At 34.3% G+C, this 19,763-nt stretch overlaps 2 protein-coding genes across 2 annotated transcripts; both read left to right on the top strand.

Moving 5' to 3' along the window:
* The first annotated feature begins 396 nt into the window (after positions 1–396).
* Positions 397–1,272, top strand: LOC112525323. Its single transcript, XM_025135411.1, has one exon. The coding sequence runs from the start codon at positions 458–460 to the stop codon at positions 1,094–1,096; it is 639 nt and encodes a 212-aa protein (XP_024991179.1). The 5' UTR covers positions 397–457; the 3' UTR covers positions 1,097–1,272.
* Positions 1,273–6,995: 5,723 nt separating this feature from the next.
* LOC112525601 (chaperone protein dnaJ 16-like) lies at positions 6,996–16,974 on the top strand. Its single transcript, XM_025135792.1, has 11 exons — positions 6,996–7,333; positions 8,868–8,991; positions 9,119–9,201; positions 9,817–9,928; positions 10,005–10,109; positions 14,335–14,385; positions 14,538–14,627; positions 14,711–14,819; positions 14,907–15,055; positions 15,126–15,179; positions 16,102–16,974. The coding sequence occupies exons 1-11, from the start codon at positions 7,197–7,199 to the stop codon at positions 16,321–16,323; spliced, it is 1,236 nt and encodes a 411-aa protein (XP_024991560.1). The 5' UTR covers positions 6,996–7,196; the 3' UTR covers positions 16,324–16,974.
* The last annotated feature ends 2,789 nt before the right edge of the window (positions 16,975–19,763 follow it).

The raw sequence follows: 19,763 nt of genomic DNA, 5'->3' as shown, positions 1-19,763 counted from the left end.
ATACTTTCGAATGAAATATATGATATGCTTTTTTGGTTTTATTTGTAATGTATAATATTAAATATTATTTTTTGGGAAAATATATAAATTGAAAAAATAATTTTAAAAATAAAAAATAGCCTTTTTTTTAAGTGGTATTAAACTCATAATTTAAGGTGTGTCTCCTACTTTAGGTGGAGGAGATCTTCAACAAATATTGCTTTTGGACGCCCTTCCTCCCCCTATCTTGACTATTTCCTCTCTCTTTCTTTTTTTATTTTATTTTATTTTATAATTATATTCTCTACCTTTCATCATGTTTTTAAATAATAATGCATGATGTACACATTTATAAAAAAAACACCATAACAAAAAAAAGGAACCATTTTTTCTAGTTCCTATAAAAGGGAAGAGAAGCAATACCCCATTTTGGTACATCAAATTCAAACCCTAATTTACAACATACATTTTCAAGAAAATGGGGAAAATTGCTTCTGATCTTCTGTCATCGACGTGGGAAGAAGGAGAAGCGAGTGACCAGCACTCGACACAAACATGTGTCGAGAAAAAAGTAAGGTTATTTGGGTTTGAGTTGCATCCGGGTACCCTCAAAACCAACCATTTGAGGTCAGTGGAAGGGGACGAAAGCGTAAATTCATCATCAACAACAACAACGATGGAAAAGAATCTTCAAATAGAGATAAAAAAGTTTGAGTGTCAGTATTGTTTCAAGGAGTTTGTAAACTCGCAAGCCTTGGGAGGTCATCAGAATGCGCACAAGAAAGAAAGATTGAAGAAGAAACGGTTGCAGTTACAAGCAAGAAGGGCACGGATCAACTACTACCTCCAACCCTATACCCATAATAAACACGGGACTAATGTTGATTTTCATGGTTATTATGGTCCAGAGTTCGAGTCTAGTATTAGTTTTAGTCAATACGACGATGATTTGTTGTCGTTTAGAGATCCATGTAATTTCACTCTTACGCATGTAGATAGATCAAGACAGAACTATAGGCCTGTTGCCATGAAACCTTCACCTCGACCCATCGATTTGAAGCAAAACTATGCACGTTTGGATCTTCAGCTGAGTTTGAGCTCCAACTCCATCATGTAAAACCAGAAACCCATGTTTGCATCTCGAGAAACTAACAGATTTCTTGAGAAAATCACGTGATTTTTCTCATGATCATATGTAAGTAAATTAGTATGGTCTTGAAACTAATATATATTCAAACATTTGTTTTGTATCATCTTTTGAGGATGATGAAGAATTGGAGTAGATTTTATTTATTTATTTATTTTATTTATTTATTTATTTATTTATTGTACGGTGGGTAGCCAATGGTTTAAAATTAGTACTTGATTAATGCAAAAAAAAAAAAACATGATTTAGTATCAATTATGTTGCTTGATTACTAGGGTTTCTTTAGCAGAGAACCAAAGATTAGGGAACCTTTCTTTTTCATGGGTTTTTCTTTATTATTTTATTTTATTTTATTTTAAATTAGTTTTTTTTATATATATATTATTGAAATAGGATTGCGTGAGAAATAATTTTTTTGTGATAATTATTGAAATATTGTAATTAAATATTAGTAGACTTAACATAAGCTAAAATAAGTTAAGATAGATTAATACGAAATGTTAATGTATGCTAATCTTCATTTTTATTTACATTCGCAGATGTTTTTTTTTGCATATATTTAATCATTTTTAAAAGTATGAATTTGTTAAAGTTTAGTTTTATGAATGGTGATAGAAATAGGTTAACGAAGATGATGGGAACAGGTTAATGAAAATGATAGAAATAAGTCGAAGAAAGTAACTGGATGTTGATTAAGGTTTTGTTTTATCACGCTTACCGTAACTTTTACTTTGATACAATCTCAAATTATTTATATATATATATATATGGGGGTGGGTGTGGGGAGAGAGATTATTAAACGAGAACATGATCAAAATAAGAGAAGACGAGAACGGTCAAATCGCATGTGATTTTGCATTGAAGTCGCATGTGATTATAGAACATGGTTAATGCATGGGTGCACAGGCGACCTAGTCGTCACATGCGATTTGGTATTTCTCGTGTTTTTTTATTTGGTCATTATTCTCATTTAGAATCGATTCTCTCTCTCTCTTTATATATATAAGGAGAGTTGAGGTGAGAAGAATCAAAAGTGATCTCCATCATTTGATGCACATTAGGATGAGATGCACTTGATCAATGCCCGTATCAAGCATGATTCAATGGTGGATTTGACATTAAAGGAGATCAAGAGTCCAGATCTCTTCTTACGCTTCTCACTTTCATTCTCATTTTCACACGACCTTTTGCATGTGTATATATATATATATATATATATACATATACAGAGGAGCGATCAAATACAAACCATCCAATTTGTACAAACCGTGCAAACTTCATTCAACCAATCATAATTTTTCATTTTGTTCATTTTTTTGTAATTATAAGATGTTGATTAATCATTTTTATTATGGAGGGTATTAATCATGAATATTATCATCTTCATTATTTTAATTTTAGAGAAATACATGAAACAGTTTCATTAAAATTTGATTAAGTATTATATGAAACAATTTCATAACCATATATGAAACAACTTCATCAAAAAAAATATTATATGAAACAATTTCACAAGATTAAACAATTAAATTGACGGATGATGGTGGTTTGCACGGTTTGTACAAATTGAGTGGTTTGCATTTGATCACTCCTCTCTCTCTCTCTCTCTCTCTATATATATATATATATATATATATATATATATATAGACTTGGGATCATGTGAGACCAGCCTGTTTTCGTGAGACCCGTAAGACCAGCATTTTACACTTGAAACTTCACAGCAGAATGCTGTGAAGGTAACTTTTTAAAACCTTCACAGTGTTTTTGCTGTGAAGGTTCGACTTTTTTTAAACCTTGCACAGTGTTTTTGCTGTGAATGTGACTTTTTAAAACCTTCACAGTGTTTTTGCTGTGAAGGTTCGACTTTTTTTAAACCTTCACAGCGTTTTTGCTGTGAAGTTTACGTGTAAAAATGTGGTCTCACGGGTCTCACGAAAACAGGCTGGTCTCACGTGAACCCAACCCTATATATATATATATATATATATATATATATATATATATTTATATATTCTTTCAAACAGGATCCAAGCAAACCAAGAGTTGATCAAGTATGGGCAATCATTTAAGGATTAATTTATCACCTCCTTCTAGATAACTTTGAATCTATAATTATATTAATCAAACTTTGAAATTAATTTGTTAAACTAAAAAAAAGTATGATCTACACTTAACTATGATTACATTATTGTTTTAATTTTTGATATTTGAAATTACTTGTATACCCATACGTTTTTATTTTTAGCATCTCAAACTCTTTAAAGAAAAACGTTTTAACTTTAATAAGATATAACAAATGCTTTTACGTCTCTATTTCATAAGTCAATATCTGAGTACATATTTAATTTAATGATGGAAATAAATAATCAAATACTTTATTTCATACCTTCCTATCCTTTGGAGCTTTTGCTAATATTTAGGGGTGCTTGTGGTCTGGTTCAAGCGGTTTAACTCCCAAACCGCAATGGCAGTTTATGAAATTTTCAAAACCGAGCAGTTTCGTAGCAATTGACCAAACTGGTTAAAACAAACCATAAAGAGACAGTATGGTCTGGACATTTTAGGGCGTTTGGACCTACCATCAGCTTTAGACTAAAAAAAAAACATTAAGGAAGTCCAACAACTATAATTGGAATCTTGGACAAATATTAAGCAAGTTGAACGATGATTTTTGATGAATTTCAGAATTTTGTCGATTTAGGGATCATGGACAATTGAAACTAAAGACTTAATGTCTTGGAAAGACTATTTTATAATTGAGTCATAAAAGTTGAGATTACAACATAAAAACTAAGAGGTTGTTTGTTTACATCTTAATAGTTTCATTAATAAGCAGTCTCTGAATCGCTAAGAGATAAATCTTGTTTGACAAAAAAAAATCTATCTCTTAATGGTTCTAAAACATTCTAAATGGTTTTGTTTCTTGGACCTCCCTTAACCATTCAGCACTTGAATTTCATTTTGAATAATTACCAAACAATTAGATTTCATTTTGCGCTATATTATAAAAGCTTCTTAATCATTCTGACCACTTAATCATTCTGCACCAAACCATTCAACAACTGCCAAACAATACTTAAATATAACTAACATTATGTGTATTTTCATGGTCGGTTCAATCCAAATTATTCGAGAAAACATTGAAACCACAAACCGAACTGAACCAAAAATTTCGGCTATTTTTCAAACTAAACTTTATTATAAGATTGCTTAAACCGTCAAAAACAATTCAATTTAACGTAGTTTCATCGGTTTTAACGGGTTTTTTATTTTTTATTTTAGCAACATCATCTTGAAGTATCACGAGGCAATGATTTGAAAATTTGATGAAACGTACTTGTTTGGCATTGTTCTTAAAAGCTGCTATCTTATTGAATTATCCAACATTTATCATTCCCCTCCATTTACATCGATAACCGTATCGCTATTTTATATTGTCAAATTATTCACAACTATATTTGTTTATATATATAAATATATATGAGGGAACGATCAAATGCAAACCACTCAATTTATACAAACCGTGCAAACCGCATTCAACCAATCATAATTTTTCATTTTGTTCATTTTTTTTTTGTAATTATGAGAGGTTGATTAATCATTTTTATTGTGGAGGGTGTTAATCATAGATATTATCATCTTCATTATTTTAATTTTAGAGAAATACATGAAACAGTTTCATTAATGTTAGAGAAATACATGAAACAGTTTCATTAARTATTATATGAAACAATTTCACAACCATATATGAAACAACTTCATCAAAAAAAGTATTATATGAAAMAATTTCACAAGATTAAACAATTTCATGAAAAAATTTCATAAGATTAAACAATGAAATCGAAAGATGAAGGTGGTTTGCACGGTTTACACAAATGAGGGCGGTTTTCATATGATCACTCCTCTCTATATATATATATATATAAGGGCTTAATCAAATGAGAACTAATTAGTTTGTGSTAACTGTGAGAACCAATATTAACCACAAATCAATAGATAAATTAGGAAATTTATAATTTTGGCAATTTTGAATTAAAATTTTAATGCAAGAATATTTTTGGTATTTTACAACTTTCCTTCCTCCTCTCTTCTCTCTCCGGCCACCGTTCGCCGGCCACCGTCCTCCGGTGATACTACAATGGTATCACAATGCATCATATATGTGCTTGGGTATCACATTGATGTCGTTTGTATGATCGATCGAAGATGTAACAAGTGGTATCACTATGCATCTTATATATGATTAGGTATCACAATGTATCTTTTGTCTAACAGAGTCAATATTTTTAGGTATCACAGTGGTATCATAGTGGTATCACCGGAGGACGGTGGMCGGAGGCCGGAGAACGGTGGCCGGAGAGAGGAGAGTTTTAAAATACCAAAAATATCCTTGCATTAAGATTTTAATTTAAAATTACCAAATTTATAAATTTCCTAATTTATCTATTGATTTGTGGTTAATATTGGTTTTCACAGTTATCACAAACAACTCAGTTCTCCCTTGAATAGGCCTATATATATATATATATATATATAATACATATATGTAAATTAAATTTATAAATATTCGAGTTTATATATCTAAGAACTTAGAAATTATAATAATTTAAAAGTTTGCAGTTTATTCGTTCTTTGATTAGTATTAGTTTCCGATATATGGCATGCATATCATTTCACTGCCTTAACCAAAGAGGTAAATGAGCGGGTTTGGGACAACGTGCTCAATCATTTGTTAGTCATTCAAGCTTGCCTCAACGTGAAGTTACACATGGCCTATGAAGGGGTTAGTTTCACCTTTTTCTTTACAATTTCTTTTGTAAATGGTTGTCTCTTCAGTTTTCATCGTGATGGCTGCCAAGTTTTCATGATGTCAAACCTCGTGCAAGAAAAAGAGTATGCCACCGCCATCTGGAGCTCTCTTATCGTACCAGTCTCATAATCATAATGAGCAAGGTAATTTGTGTCCTAGGGAACATGTGGGTGGTGTCTAGGGTCGACCATAATCATCTAATTCATTTTGCAAAGATATCCATCATCTTAATGGCTAGTCTACAACTACAAGGTCGGGGACCAGTATGATGGGGACACGCTAGAAGATGACGTCATATCCTTTTTATGTATTTGTTAAGCGTGCAATCAGTAGTCTTCAATGTAATGTTTTGTGTTCTTATTCAATTTGCAGGAATTAATTCAATCTTGGGGTTCGTTCTTCTGTATCTTGTTCGATAGATGAATTTTAAGTAACAATTATGCTTGGGCATGACTCGGTTTTGCTAAAACCGTTGTATTCGTATGGGATGAAAATTTATCAAAGAAAACAGAGGAACTGAAGTGTGGTATTCAAATTCCGAAGGTAATTTGTATCCCAGAGGCAGGTGGGTGGTGTCTAGGATCAACCCTAATCATCTAATGGCTACAGTACAACCACAATGTCATGTCTAGGACCAGTATGGTAGGGATACGCTAGAAGATTACATCATACCTTTTCTTTTATGTGTTTGTAAAACGTGCAATCAGTAGTTCTTGATGTAACATTTATGTGTTCTTATTCAATTTGCAGGAATCAATTCAATTTAGAGCTTTGTTCTTTTGTATATTGTTTCATAGACAATATTTCGGGTAATGATTCTGCTTGGGGACGACTCGGTTTTGCTCAAATTGTATCGTATGGGATGAAAAATCATCAAAGAAAACAGAGGGACTGAAAGTGTAATATTCAAAATAAGAAGGGCGTATATTGTAACATTTAATAGGATTAGAACTTGGATGTCATGAGAGTTCCAACTAATTTCCCCTCCATTTCTTTGTTTCTAATTTTGTTTTCCCATAAAAAGAATTATACATCTTCTCCTTCAACGAGGGAGCCCTGCCAGCAAATCAAAGGGGGCTGCGATCCGCTATCTTGCAAGGGTTTCTCCAAATGTTAATGCCTTTTTCTTCTTCCTCTTCGTTATCGTAATAAATTTCTGGGAATTTCAAATTTTGTGTGAAGAAAGCTTCGTTTTTCTTGGAGGCATTTTAGGGTTTTTAGGCGAGTTTGAGTTTTTTGATTGTCAAAATTCTTGAAAATGCCGGCTCATAGATCGAAATCTGAGAAAAATGGAGAAGAAAATCAATTGAGGAGAGACCCTTACGAGGTTCTTGGTGTTTCTCGCAGCTCCACAGATCAACAAATCAAAAGCGCTTACCGTAAATTGGCTTTGAAGTATGTTTTTACGTTTTTGATTTTGTATCGTTTCAAGTGGTTTTTTCATTTCATGATTGATTGATCTGTGTATGGCATGTTATTAGATACAGATACATTGCGTGGATGATGATTAGTTGTATATCCATATATAATTTATCTGTTTCATATGTTTTCTTTGTCTTTCTCATATTACTAAACAAATATTTGGGTTTTGATCCACCCTCCTAATTGTTTTTTCAACTGTCCAAAACCAAATAGTATATGCATGAACTCTTCCAAGTGTCTTAAAGATGGCACACAATTTGTTACAAAATGAAGAAAAGAAGATTTACTTCTATGTAGAAGTGTGTATTCCCCCTATGACAAAAGGGAATTTAAGTTTTTTTTTTTAATGTGAATTACTTCTATTAACGGTGGAATTGGATGCTACTTGGAGGAAGGTTTAAATTATTGGTCTTCCAGGAACTGTGGTTATTTCTGGAACATGAGATTTTTATATCCAGCTGCTTATCACTGTTATTAAGAGATTTGACAGAGTATTGCCAAAAAGCTGTGCTAAAGGTTTCCCAGTATGCCATTCAAATGGAGAACCTGTCTTTGTTTATGGCTGAGCTGTTATGGTTAAAAATTGGCGAGTGATGTTGAATCTATTTCAGTTCATTCACATTGTCATCATTTGTTTATTTTGATACTTGAAGGAGCACCTGCTACTGTGATCATATGTTTTTTTTTGTTATTTGCATGTTAAGCTGGAGTGCTCCAAGAACCAATAGAGACCTATATCTAAGTTGATGATATATGGATGTAGCTACTTGCCACCTTTTGTAGAATGCAATGCTATAATTTATCATTGGTGTTTAAGAATCTCCACATGAAAGGCCATCTGTTTCAATTATGGTTTTATGCATGCATTTTGCATTCCTGTTCTATAAATACCCTAATTTGATTGAGTTGTCTGCGAATAACAGTCACCAGTTTAGTTGGAGATAGTAATCCATATAAAAGTAGTTCTTCACAATTCATTGGTCATGCCTCTGGGCTCACACTACTTCTTGTTCTAAAAATGCCCCTAGCTCTGACCGAGTATGCAAATAGCACACCAATTTTGTTGCTGAAAGTAGTCCATATAAAAGTGGTTGTTCACAGTTCATTGGTTATGCTTCTTGGCTATAAGTCTTACTCAAGAACTATCCTTTTCAAAATAAATGAGTTTTCTTTTTAGTAAATTGTGAAGATAATCAAGCCAAGATAACAATTTGCAACCAAGTCAATCATGTTTGTATGTTTGTTATTTGGTTGGCAATTTTCAGTTGATATCCTTTAGTCTGCGTCATTGCGAACTTCTTAAACCTTATTCCATGTGTACTACTACATGCTTTTCACTATATGAGACAACCTGTAAATATATAATCTGGATTTTCGAATTTCTATTTAATTTGTTTTGGTTTGATTTGCGCCAGGCACCTTACTGAGCTACAGATTTAACTTTTGAGATTCAAAAGCATAAATTTTATTGCTTACATGTATTAATTATAGATGTATTCGTCCCTAGGTACCATCCAGACAAAAACGCAAATGACTCTAAAGCAGCTGATATGTTTAAGGAGATAACTTATTCGTATAATATATTGTCCGATCCAGATAAACGGCACCAGTACGACAGTGATGGTTTTGAGGTGGGCTCGCAAGTCTTCATATTCCACGGAATGATGGAACCAATTCTGGATTCATGCTTGTCCTTGGCCATTTCATTATTGGCTTTAATATAGAATTATGGATTTATAATTCATGCTTTGTGCTCAGGCTGTTGAAGCTGAAAGCCAGGATTTGGAGCTGGATCTTTCGAGTTTGGGAGCTATGAATACCATGTTTGCTGCAATCTTTAGGTCTTTTGACGTCACCCTGATTCTTGATCCTGCCCTTTTTTTTCTTTTTCTCTTTTGAAGTATATAACATTTATATACAACAAATGCAACAAATAAACTCATACACCCTCCTCACCTTTGGTGAGGTTTGAACCCATGACCTCCTAGGAGGCCAAAGGCTCCAATACTGCTAGGCTGAAGGCCATTTTCTTAGGGTTCTTAACTTAACTAGCCTTTTGAAAAAAAAAACTACAAAAATAACCTAAAATACATTATTTTCAAAAATAATCACCCATTTCTCCTTTAGAAAAAAGAAATGAGAAATGGCCTACAAATCTAATTAAAAACTGACATTGGCTGACATTGTTGTGACAAAAGTTGAGTGGATGTGACCCATGTACCTTGGTTTCTCATGGACTAGGGGGAATGTCAGCCAATTTCAGTTTTTAATCAGATTTGTGGGCATTTCTCATTTCTCAATTCTAAAGGAGAAATGGGTGGTTATTTGAAAAAAATAAGTATTTTTAGGTTATTTTTGTAGTTTTTTTGTTACAAAAGGCTAGTTAAGTTAAGAACCCACTTGCTTATGCTAGCACTATCTGAAGTTGAGGTTCTTTCCGATGCTTATTGTCACAGCAAACTTGGAGTACCAATAAAAACTGTTGTATCTGCCACCGTCTTGGAGGAGGCAATAAATGGTACAGTCACTATCCAACCACTTGGTTTGGGGAAACCTGTTTCTAGAAAGGTAGCTTACTACTCTCCCTATTTTTACTTTTATCTACATTGTGATTGTTCACATGAAATTTTGCACTTTTGAACAGGTTGAGAAGCAGTGTGCTCATTTCTATTCTGTTAGGATAACAGAGAAGGAAGCACAGGCTGGAATAGTTTGTCGAGTGCAATCAGCAGACAAGAGCAAGTTCAAGGTTTGTGAATTTACTGGTTTGTTCATTTAGAAACTTGTATATACTCTCCGTATCTGCTGCTTGAGTTTTGTGCTATGTAGTTTATAGCAGTTTTGATCTCCCAGTAAGAGAATTATAATATGCTGAAATCTCAACCAATATTATCCCCATATTGGCCAAAGGAATAAATGGAAGATTCTTGCTGACTTCCAATATGAACGATGAATTGAAGGGCACAAAGTTGAACTTTTCTAAAGTGATTACAGCCCAAAAGATTTGTCCAACAAGGAAAAATACAAAGGATAAAAAAGATCGTGCATTGAAGACATCAAGACGGGGATGACCCTTTAGAAAAGAAACTCCAAAAGGGTGGGTTTATTCTCTGGGGGAGATTGCTGTCTGTGCTGCTCTGTGTCTCATGGGAGAAGCAGAAATTCTGAACCGTTGTCAACCCAAAGACAAGAAACCAGGAGCAGCAAGAAGCACAAAAGAAAAGGAAAGGAAGTGAGCACTCCAGTTCAACAGTAAAATGCCCCTGATGGAGGTGGTTGGCTTGATATCTTGGGGTGGGATCTTTTCTTAAGAGAGGACCAAAAAGGAGAGGCAGCGATTTGTTGAATAGCCATATAATTCTAGAAGGTTTGATTCTAATTTGGTTATTTGTTCATCCCTAGAATCGACTAGACTGGTGCATATTCTTAAATATCTGCTTAGGATCCATGCTCTCTTTGGGGGTGCTTGGGCGGGTATTAGTATTAGATAGTCGGGAATGGGAATGACATTGATTAAAGATGGTTGGTTGGGCATAATGGAACTCATTCCCGTTTAGTAGAGGATTAGGCGCTGGATACCAGAAGGGGTTACAAGCACCTCCTTAGACTTATAGAAACTGTCATAAATTATGAATGAACGGACTTGGATTCACCTATAGGAGACATGACATTTCTCAATTCTCTTGTTTCCCATAAAAAATCCTAGTACATGTATTTTACTTCAAACCCAAATTGTATCCAACAATTCCGATTATATTCTTTAATTTCACAGAGGTCTAGTCACTACGTGACTTCATAGCGCTACCTAACAGTGTGTTGACTAATAGCGCTGTGGTTTGCAAATTCTAGAGAGATGGGCCCAGGCTGTTGCGGAGTCGATGTTGTTTTTGTATTGGGGGAAACAGTTCAAGCACGACCAGGGGGCGGTCAAACCCATCCTTTAGAAGGCTTAGGATCCGTTTCTGAAAGGGGAGTCGCATGGGTCTACTTTGGTTATGGTGGATGCAGGGTTGGGTTATGTAACACCCCTGAAATGGGACAACAAAAATTTCCGACGAGAACCGGAAATATGATAAATAAATATCAAAGTATGAGCTTTCCCAAAAAGGGAAACTTAAATACACCAGTTAATTACAATTTGTAACAAATGGGTTGAGGATAACAACCTCCTAATCTAATTCCTTAAGAGAATAAGATTACAGCCGGGTGTCGCCTAAACCACCAAAAAGGATTCCAATAGATGGCGTCTAAATATGCTCCCCCATAGCTCCCTAAGGTGGCTAGAAGACCACCTAAGCAACCCCACCTTTAGGACCTGAGATACATGCCGACACCAAACAAGTGTTAGGCCAAAAAGCCTAGTGAGCATGAACAAGAAGATAAATAATCATAGTATAGTGAAACGGATTCGAATTAATAACCAAGAGAATTTATATTAGTACATTCTTCATTTCACATATACCATCCTTTTTGGAACAACGGGGAAGACCCGTATTTGTTGGGAGTAACGTGAACACAAAAGTAAGCCTCTCATCCAATGGTATTAGGTGACCATATGTCCATATCTAAGTATAGAGTCCAAGAGTCCAATGACCCTTAAGAAGTTTCACCTCAAGAATAGGTTGGCCTTAGTGTCTATTCCCATGAATAACACCTCAAGGCTCACATACATTTAGTGCCTACCTCGAAGGTAGCACCTCAAGTTTAGTAGTTCTTAGTGCCTACCCTTTTAAGACCCAACCTTCTTAGTGCCTACTTGAAAGTCCATCTAGTCATGAATCCCAAGTGAAAATGTCCAACAAATCAATATTGAGATGGCTTCCCATTCATTATGTTTGGAAGTTGCTAAATAAGTTTATAAACTCATCTATAATCATGAAACTAACATTTAAAGACAAAGTCCCCAATTTAGGTCAATGATTCCAACAAATATGATTATCATGAAAATACCAAGATAATGAACCAAGTTCATGTTACAAGTTGCTAATGATTATCAAGAAACTTAGGGCAAGATTTGATTATAAAGTCATAACTGAATGATTATGAGACACTCTGGCCTTTGAGAGTCCAAGAACTCTCCCAGGGGTTGCATCCAATTGATTACTTCCTTCTATTTATACTTCTTCCAACAACCAACTAACGTCACTTATTGACTAATTGACCAACCCCCCACAATTGACTAATTGACCGGTCCACTATTGAACGCATTAGCTGTCCGCTGTCAGGTTGAGCAGTAAGGGTCGGCCAAAATGTAATATCCGTTTGTGTAGCTATTGGTCAAACCCTTCGCATGGGCTCGACGCACACTTGTATGGTCTGGAGAGTCTTAACAGTTCCATTTAAACTATTCCAAATAGACTAATTACATAGCAAGAATCATTATCATATTTTCAATGTAGAGATTTACCCCAAAATACACAAAAGCTCATCAAATATGGGTATGTGACCAAATCACCAAATGATTATGTAATACTTGAAATTAAAGCTTGAAATGAAGTTAAAGAACGCATTTAGGCATGTATCTAGTTTTACAAAACATTTAAAACTTACTTGCTAGGTTTTTAAAGAAAACCTAGAAACTTGGTAAGAACTCTAAAATGGAGAAGATGAATCTATACTTGAAATCTTCTTGTTTGGAAGCTAATATATGTATGGAGATGAACAATAAATGCACTTGTAAGCTTCCACCAATCGAATTTAATGAAGAGAGAAAAGGGTTAGGAGATGAGAAAATGAGGAAAAGTAGCAAAAAAGTCGGATTTAAAGTGATAGAGCCGTAAACGACCTCGGCGCTGCGACCCTCGGGTTTAAATTGATAGAGCCGTACGCAACCTCGGCGCCGCGACCCAAGGTTGCATGGCCAGGGTCGCTCGCGCCCATCTCCTTCCAGCTCCGAGGTGCTGCCCGGTTTCACGGCCGGGGCCGTTTCTCACGGCTAGGGAGCGATGATTTTTGTTATTTAACCTCCTTTCACCCCTAACTTCATACCCAATCACATCCAAACTCCAAAATACTTAATTTTTGTTATTCTTAGGGTAAAATAAGTACAAAACCTAGAATTTCACTTACCTAAAATTTCCGGATGTTACAGTTTATGTTGGGGAATCTGGGTTTGTGGTTTTATAAAGCTTGGACAGATTTCTGGATTGTGTATGGAAAGACACTTTCCAAATACTATATTTCGTCCCTATAGTGCCTTGGTTTTGAACGAAATTAGTACTGGGATAATCCAGAAAAATTCATATACTAATTAAGGCACAAATTCGTATATATGTGTGTGTGTGTGTGTGTATGTATATGTATATATATTCACCCGATCACATTTTATGTATTTACATGAGAGATCGACGATTACAAGCGGTTTAAACGGTTAAGACATAACTGCATGAAAGTTATAACCTTTAATGGATAGGATTTGGTCCTTGTCATATTCATCCGATAGGTAATGTGACTTGGTAAGCGCTTACCCGGGTAAGTGTTTGGTAAACGTCCCCTAATCAAATTTTTACCAATTTCGGGAACAATTTCAAGAAGGTTTCCAACCGCCAGGGGCACTTCCCCCTTGACTCCCGCCTTTCGGCAATCTAAGGTGATAGGGACAACACTTGTGAACGTGCACTCCGCACCTCCTAACTCATTTTATTTGCCTTATCACTTTAATCGATCTCAAGTAAATCACAATTTCACCAAATATTTGATGACACTAAAATCACCAACAGTTCATGCAATAGTTACATGAATCATATAAACACTGTTATTATTATCTTGATATTTCATTATAAAGTGATCTCATCAACACAATGCTCTCTTATGGCGAAGCAAATGCAGAAAAAGCAACCTGAAATTGCTCATTCATAAATTTATGAATAAAATGTTTAGCAAGACACTATTTGTTAGTAAACTTTAAGAACTAATCATATTTCCTATTTATTTTAATATTCATAATTTAACTATTCGGTTTTTTATTTTTGCAGCTTTTGTATTTTGATCAGGATGAAAATGGTGGACTGAATCTCGCTCTGCAGGTATAGATGTTCTCCTATAAACTTGTTTACATCAAACAGATTTAAGTTTAACAATCTTGAACGATGTCCTTTTAGAAGAATCAAGCAATTATTCGTGATACAAAATAAAAAGCTTCTTCTTTTGTGACCTTGGCCTGCCTTTCTAATTTCAGGAAGATAGTGCAAAAAAAGGAAAGGTGACGGCTGCCGGGATGTATTTCCTTGGTTTCCCGGTCTATAGATTGGAACCACCATCTAGCACGGTGAGTAAATGTTGAGCCACATAGCTATCTTTCGCTTCAGCTTCTTTTATCTTCTCTTTGATGTACTTTTGAGTTGGCTCCAGACGGCAGCTAAGAGGGATCCAGATACTGCTTTCTTCAAAAAGCTAGAAGGGTTTCAGCCATGTGAAATTACCGAATTAAAAGCTGGATTTCATACATTTGCTGTTTATGGTTAGATATATGAATATGTCTTAAATCCTTTTGTTGGTTCTATCTGCAAATATGTGTAGCTGACCCTACCCTTTAATATTCGTGTAGGCGACAATTTCTTTAAAAGTGCTAGCTACACAATTGAAGTCCTTTGTGCAGCTTCTTTTGTAAACGAGAAGGAGAATCTCCGTGCCATTGAAGCTCAGATTTCTTCAAAACGGACGGAAATCTCTAAATTTGAAACTGAATATAGACAGGTTGGTTTACAGAATCAGGTTAGCCTAAATATTCTATTTCTCTGCCTTTATGTAACTTTTTATTCCCCAGGTTCTTTCACAATTCACCGAGATGACAAGCAGATACGATCAAGAAATGCAAGCGGTGAGTATTTTTTTTTTCTTTTTGAAGTATATAATAGTTAAATACGGAAAAACTCACAAACTCTCGCTTGAACCCCGACCTCCAAGAAGGTTGGGATCTTCCGGTAACCCGTGTGCCTTTGGGTTCATATCACTCGTTAGCTTGGGATAAATGCACAAATGAACACTAGATTGTGGTCCCTTTAACATCCTAATTTTATTTTTGGATGTGATAACTACTTTTTAAATGCTGCACATGGTACCATTTGTAAATATTTTCAAAGGGTAAAACTGTCTTCTTAAGGAAAATCTCTCTTTCATCACCTTTGAGTAAAGCATCTTCTAATAGGGGAAGAAATAGTTGCAAAAGCACCTAGCAAAACTTTCCTCAAAAGACAATTTTACCCCCTTAAGGTTATGTACAAATGGTAATGTGTGCAGTAGTTGAAAAGCACATCCTTATCATATGCAAAAAAATGTGCAAATTTTTTTAAAGGGATCCTAAATGAACCTTAGGTTTCTTTGGTTGATTTTCCATTAAGTACCCTAGGGATAAAGATGTTTGTATGATATAATCTATCTACATATACTGGGAAGGTTTTTATTTGGAAGGATTCTTTATGGAAATAACACGTTTTTAATTGGGAGGTACCTGTTTGAAAAAAAAAACTTGTCTTTCTGCATAAAGGTTCCCCCTAAAAGCTTACTGAATAAGCCACTTTCTATATCATTAAGACACTACCAAACAATCATGTATAGTTGACCTAATAAGTTGCGAGTCTCGTTAAGCTCATTAAGCCGCTAACAAACAGGCCCTTAGTCCTATATGTCTCTTTTTACATTTTCATTGTTCTGATTTGACTTAAAAAGGGTTCAAATAGCAACAATGTTCTCTTAGTTATGCATTTCCGCCAAGATTTATGGTTTATATTTGCCCGTTGTAGATCGATGACCTTCTTAAACAAAGAAATGAAATACATGCTGCATACACAAGTACCCCACAAACAAAACGTGGTAGCAGCGGTAGCAGTAGAAGTAAAAAACGAGTTGTTTTGAAAGAAGACGGGCATCAAATAAAAGATCATAAAAAGACACCATCGATAAAGGATGGAACCAAGAAGAAGTGGTTCAATATTCATGTAAAAGTGGAGAAGAGAAAGCCTTGATGAACAGTATTTTTCGAGTTTTGACTCGGAAAAGGATTTAGTCTTCTTGGCAAGTACGTACAAAAAGAAAGAAAGGCTCGAGAGCTTGTGGAGCGGAGAACATGCATGTTCCCTTGTATGCTCGTTGCAGTATGGATACGGATTGTACAAGTGGGTTATGCACAAGATGACGTTTTTGATTGACGAACATGGATGGGTTGGGTGTAGAGCTGCTAAAATCTGTATAATTCTTTTGCTTTTGTCTTTTTGTTTTCGGTATTTTAAACGGTATGCAACTGTAAATTGAATCAAGTTATTTCGGTCATCATCGTTCTCTTTTTTTGGATGAGACTTCAAATATAGAGGGAATATGCAAATGTTAGTTAAATGGTGATCATAGTATGCAAAGGGTCATTAAACCGATCTGGATCGGTGCTCCTGACCTTCGCCGTTACTTATGTCGTGGGCCAAGTCGCCTGTACCTCGTGTGCGTCTCATGCTGCAGCCAATTTGCTTGGCTCTCTTGCCTGTTCCTCGCATCAGATGGCTGCTCCAGTGGATTAGGCGACCTTGGCCACAACCCATGTTTGGAACCTCTTGGATGCCCAAAATTTGCAGGTTTTGCTATCTTTTGACCTCGAAACTTACCAAAGTCATTTAGTAGTTAAGCGCATTTTTGTAATCGGAGCAAATTTGTAATAAAATGTCGGTAGATCCTATTTTTGTAATAAAATGTTCGTAGAGCATAGTTGTGTAATAAAATGTTCATAGAGCATATTTTTGTATATGTGTAGCATATCAAGCATAGAAAGTCAAATTTTACTTCCATCCTCTAATAATTCTAAATTAACCAAATATGGTGACTAGAATAATTTGGTTTAACTTTTTGTTACATATTTTTAGAAATACGAAAATAGAAGACGAAAAATACATAAATAGATAAATTGTTGTTCGATTGATGTGCTGAATAAACAGTCTGAATGTGAGAAATGATTATTTTACTCTTCAGTTTATACTTAGGTCTAAAATAAAATAACCATTTAAAATGTTTAATATAGATCAAAAAAACAGTCTTAAATATGTTTGGTTGATGGTTAACTCCTTTTGTTACAATTGGTTTTTCCCCCATTAAACTCGTACTTGTGGACTATGGTACTCTTTTTGTTCATGCCTATCACCAAACACCGTGAATGAAATTACTAGCAGCAACAACACCTACTTGTTATCGTCGAGAAATCGAGAAAGTAAGAGAAGCAAAGAACGAGGGGAGAAGCTCAATTTCAAGGAGGAGAAATCGATTCCAGAGGAGCACATCGATCTGAGAGGACCATATCGATTTCAAAGAAGCAGCAGATCGATTACAGAGAAGAAAAGGGCCGATTTGAGAGGGTGTTTCAGGGATGCATCGAGATTTCTTTGATTCAAGGAGGAATCAATCGATCTCGATTTCTTTGATTCAGGGAGTGATGGATCTGATGAGAGAAGAAAGTCTAACCGGCAATGGAGAAGCACCGGCGACAGGAGCACCAATTCATATAAAACGGCTGTTTGTGAGAGCGGTTCTAGAAGTAGGGTTTTTATCTTGAGTAGCTTTTGTTTTCACTTGTGAAAAAGTAGCTTTTTAGTACAAGGGTAGATGGGAAATTATTACGGCTGGGGCTAAAGTACTAATGTTATTCTTGATCTGAACAATTCAGCCATGGTCTAACAGAATAAGCCCATATCGAACAACTAGATATGATTGTATAAATAAGTCATATGGGCTAATACAACCCATTAAGCCGCAACCGAACATCCCCTAAACCTCATAATACCTAGATATGGTATCAGAAGTCATATCATTTCTGCTTATTCGAAAAAACTTGTATTCTTTTATGTATCAGACTACAAATAAAAAATGAATATACGTATGTTACATACATAACAATAAACATATGATTTTTTGGACTTAATTAAAATAAATAAATAAATAAATAAAATGAACAGTATTTCTATCTCGTTTAGAATTATTAGAGGATGGCACATTCATTGATGATAACCCCACCATCAGGCCTCATTATTCATGCGAATCGTGTTTTTTTGGTAAGACTTGTGACATCCATCCCGCATAAATAAAATATCTATTCGATTATTATTATCTATTGTTGGTGATTTTTGTCGAGTTAGCTCAACTGACAATAAAGCTTCTTCCTTAGAGGTTACTGGTTTGAATCGTGCAAGGCTACAGGGGATTTTTGTGGGGCGTTCTCTAGGACTTCTAGGATTAGTCGATGTGCCGTAAGCTACCTCGGATACCCATAGTTTAAAAAAAACAAAAACAAAAATGACCCGAATATTAATGATTACCGACGATAATAAATATATTCAATCATGTATTGCAACTTTACCCGTACATTTGTGTCCCAAGACTTAAATGTGATACAATAATGACATAAGTACTTTATTTTATAAAAAATCAGAACCACACCGGCATAATTATCAATAAATTATAACAAATAAATGGATAAATATAACTAAACTTTATTAAAATAAATTTAATATTTGAACATATAACACCAATTTTACTTTCTTACAACATATTATGAGGCAGTTATTTGTATAAAATCATGTGATGTATATAAAAACATAACTTTTTTGACATTTCAACTTACATCTAATAAATACTGATTCTCTTATAAATATTGAGAGAATCAGTATTTATTACTGGTGTCTCAATACACATATTAAAATTTAATTTTTATGGTTTCAACTTATTTAAAAAGTCAATTACTTTTTAACGATAATTTAAGATATGATATTTATCTAGTTAAAAACATATCACTAGCATATAGTTTGATATAAAACATAACTAACAAGTTATATATAGTAGAATGGTAGGTAACTGAAAAGAAATATTAGATCAATTCTTTTTTAAAATGAAATTCATCAGTTGTTTTGGGATCAAAAGTGATGAAGGGTCTAAATCTATTTTTATACTTCTTACATTAACTCATATTCTCACATGACTTTTTGTGTGTAGGTGTTTATATATATAGGACAAAGCAAATACAAATCATGAAATTGTTACAAACTGGTATCAACCGTCTATCTAATCTAATGAATATTTGGTTTCATAAATATATCGATTGTTTCTTAATATAAGTAATGAACTTTAGTTATTTTCTATAAGTATTTAAAACATAATAAACGAACCTTCACCATTTTCATATATATCTTAATTGATTGGTTTGTATGATTTGTAACTTTTTCATGAGTTGCATTTGATTTGTTATATATATATACACACTAGAAGCGTACTCGCACAATGCAACAAGATACATCGTGATTTTAATATTTTATTTTATTCTTTATCTCAGTCGATGTTATAATATGACTTTATGTGATTTTGAGAAAACGATGATTTTTTATTTTTGAATAAAATATATGTTTGAAGATATCATAAAAATTTGACAAAATATATC

Source organism: Cynara cardunculus (genome assembly GCF_001531365.2).
Source record: "Cynara cardunculus var. scolymus isolate 2C chromosome LG 13, CcrdV1, whole genome shotgun sequence".
NCBI classification, from domain to species: Eukaryota; Viridiplantae; Streptophyta; class Magnoliopsida; order Asterales; family Asteraceae; genus Cynara; species Cynara cardunculus.
Note: the sequence above shows the minus strand (reverse complement) of the source record. Positions and strands in the feature narration are given on the sequence as shown.